Source organism: Rhincodon typus, chromosome 3 (genome assembly GCF_021869965.1).
Source record: "Rhincodon typus isolate 14 chromosome 3, sRhiTyp1.1, whole genome shotgun sequence".
In the NCBI taxonomy this organism is placed as follows: domain Eukaryota; kingdom Metazoa; phylum Chordata; class Chondrichthyes; order Orectolobiformes; family Rhincodontidae; genus Rhincodon; species Rhincodon typus.
Window position 1 is genome coordinate 93,779,856 of NC_063334.1, and position 2,529 is coordinate 93,782,384.

At 42.0% G+C, this 2,529-nt stretch overlaps 1 protein-coding gene across 1 annotated transcript; it reads left to right on the top strand.

Annotated features, from left to right (window-relative positions):
- Positions 1 to 278: 278 nt before the first annotated feature.
- Positions 279 to 1,880, top strand: ankrd34bb (ankyrin repeat domain 34Bb). Its single transcript, XM_020530895.2, has one exon. The coding sequence runs from the start codon at positions 279 to 281 to the stop codon at positions 1,878 to 1,880; it is 1,602 nt and encodes a 533-aa protein (XP_020386484.1).
- The last annotated feature ends 649 nt before the right edge of the window (positions 1,881 to 2,529 follow it).

Below are 2,529 nucleotides of genomic sequence, written 5' to 3' on the forward strand. Positions count from 1 at the left end.
AGAGTCAGTGTGGATTTGTTGGGCTAAATGGCCTGTTTCCACACTGTAGGGATTCTGTAAAACTGACATTCTCCAATTTGGCACAAAGTAAGTTTTCTTTTCAAACATGCAGGTTTGACAAGTGTAACCTGGGCAATGAATTATATGTTATAAATTTTAAAGTTCTTTATTTGTTTGTCACATATAATCTAAGTTGTTGAAATACATTTACTTTATCATTTCAGCCTGGCTGAGTGTCAGATTTCAAGAACGTCTAGACAGTCAGAGATCCTTGGGAGATGGACACAGTCACGGAAGTACGAACAGATGGTAACTCTCTGTTGAAAGCTGTCTACCTGAGTAGACTGCGCCTCACGAGATTACTGCTCGAAGGCGGGGCTTACATCAATGAAAGCAATGAACATGGCGAAACCCCTCTAATGATTGCTTGCAAGACAAAACATGTGGACCAACAAAGCATCAGCAAAGTGAAAATGGTGAAATATCTTTTGGAAAACCAGGCAGATCCTAATATTCAGGACAAATCAGGAAAGACTGCTTTAATGCACGCATGCATAGAGCAGGCTGGTGCAGAGGTCATAGCATTGCTACTCGAAAGTGGAGCTGACCCAAGTTTGGAAGATCATTCAGGTGGTTCTGCTTTGGTTTATTCAGTAAATTCTGAAGACAAGGAAGCCCTCAAGGTACTGCTGGATGCCTGTAAAGCAAAAGGAAAAGAAGTAATTATCATCACAATGGACAAGTCATCCTCAGGCAGGCAGATGACTAAGCAGTATCTAAATGTACCCCCTTCTCCGGACATTGAAGATCGACATTCACCAATCCCTTGCACCTCACCCTCCGATATTGAGCTGAAAACATCACCACCTCCCCTAACAAACAATATAGTGAAAGATAAGCAGGTTTTTAACTTTAGAGATCCAGTTCACCTCTTCAGTGACAAAGATTCCTCTGATTTAGCTTCTCCAAATAGGAAGTCTAGCCAGCCACGACATGATGACAAGTTTCCCCAGTTGCAAAGGTTGAACTCTGAACCCTGGTTGACTATGCCTCCTTCACTCTCATCTCAGCACAAAACATCTTCATTTCATGAAGAAGTTCAAAACCTGACCACAGAAGAAAACCTCTCCCTGAAAATCAATGGCTTAACTCTACCCAAGCGATTCTTTACCAGGCATCAGAGTATTGATGTCAAAGAGACTGCAGCCCTGTTAAGAACCTTAGATCAAGCATCAGCTTTAACTGCTCCAAGGAAATTTTCCTGTGATGAAATACACTCTCAACCTCTTCAACCAGGCCTGAGTTGTAATAACACAATTCCTGTGGACCAGGATCCAGATTCAATACAAACAATTTCTGTTTCAAGTTTACAGAGTATTGTCCAGAAAAGAAACTTGGGTCTTGATCACTATAATTCTGACTCACAACTCACAATCTGTTCCAAGCAAACAGTCACAGATGAAAGCAAAATATTGCCAGAGCGGAAGAAAATAGTGTCTTCTCCATTATCAGTGCTAACCAGTTCAAGAGAGTCTCTGGACAATTTGCCAACTGGCTCTCTGAGCACTGCTGGCAAGAAACATGCTGAGTTTCTAGAGAGGCGAGGTTCAGGGACCCTGCCCTTAAACCAGATTTCACAAACAAGACCAGGCTACCTCCCACCTTTAAACGTAAATCCCCATCGACCAGTTCCTGATATGGCACCCAACAACCAAGAAACTGCATCATTTTCCAATGCCACAAAGCCTCTAATACCGTTGGCTCCAAACACTCAAAAACGAACAGATGTCAAAACTAAAAAGATGTTGTTCAGGAGACATTCCGTCCAAGTAGAGCAAATGAAACAGCTGGCAAATTTTGAGGATATTTTTGGACAGTGAAGGCTTTTGCACCAGAATAGCTAGTAGATGACCAAGGGACGCACTCAGATTTTGGAAAGAAATATATTAGTCTTCACAGGTTTTGTTGAATTAATATCTAAAATTTGTTAATATCTAAAACTTGTTGATATCGTGAAATAACGGTAACTCAAATTTCAGAATTTCAGAATCCCCTTCCCCTCCCCCATTTCTGAAGAAGGGTCCAGACCCAAAATGTTGACCAACCCCCCCACCCTAAATCCCGATCTACACTCACCTTTACTGGCTCCATCCCCCGCCTCCTTGACCTGTCCGTCTCCTCTCCACCTATCTGCTCCTTTATCCGTCTTCCATCCACATCCCCTCTCTCTCTATTTATTTCAGAATCCCCTTCCCCGCCCCCAATTCTGAAGAAGGATCCAGACCCGAAACGTTGATGCTGCTTGGCCTGCTGTGTTCATCCAGCTCTACACCTTGTTATCTTGGTAACTCAAATGATGCTCATTTCCAGACACTCAGTATCATCAAACACCACTTTCCAGCAATAGAGCGCACCAAAATTAGTTAATCAATTAATTCAATCTCAACAATAAATCATAAAACTACAGTTTGAAAGAATGATGCATATATGTAGAATCATTAGGAGCAACAGCAAAATGGGAGTCAGATG

What these genes read in the sequence shown, in the direction of transcription:
- ankrd34bb (XM_020530895.2), top strand. Translation starts at nt 279, where the DNA reads ATGGACACAGTCACGGAAGTACGAACAGATGGTAACTCTCTGTTGAAA.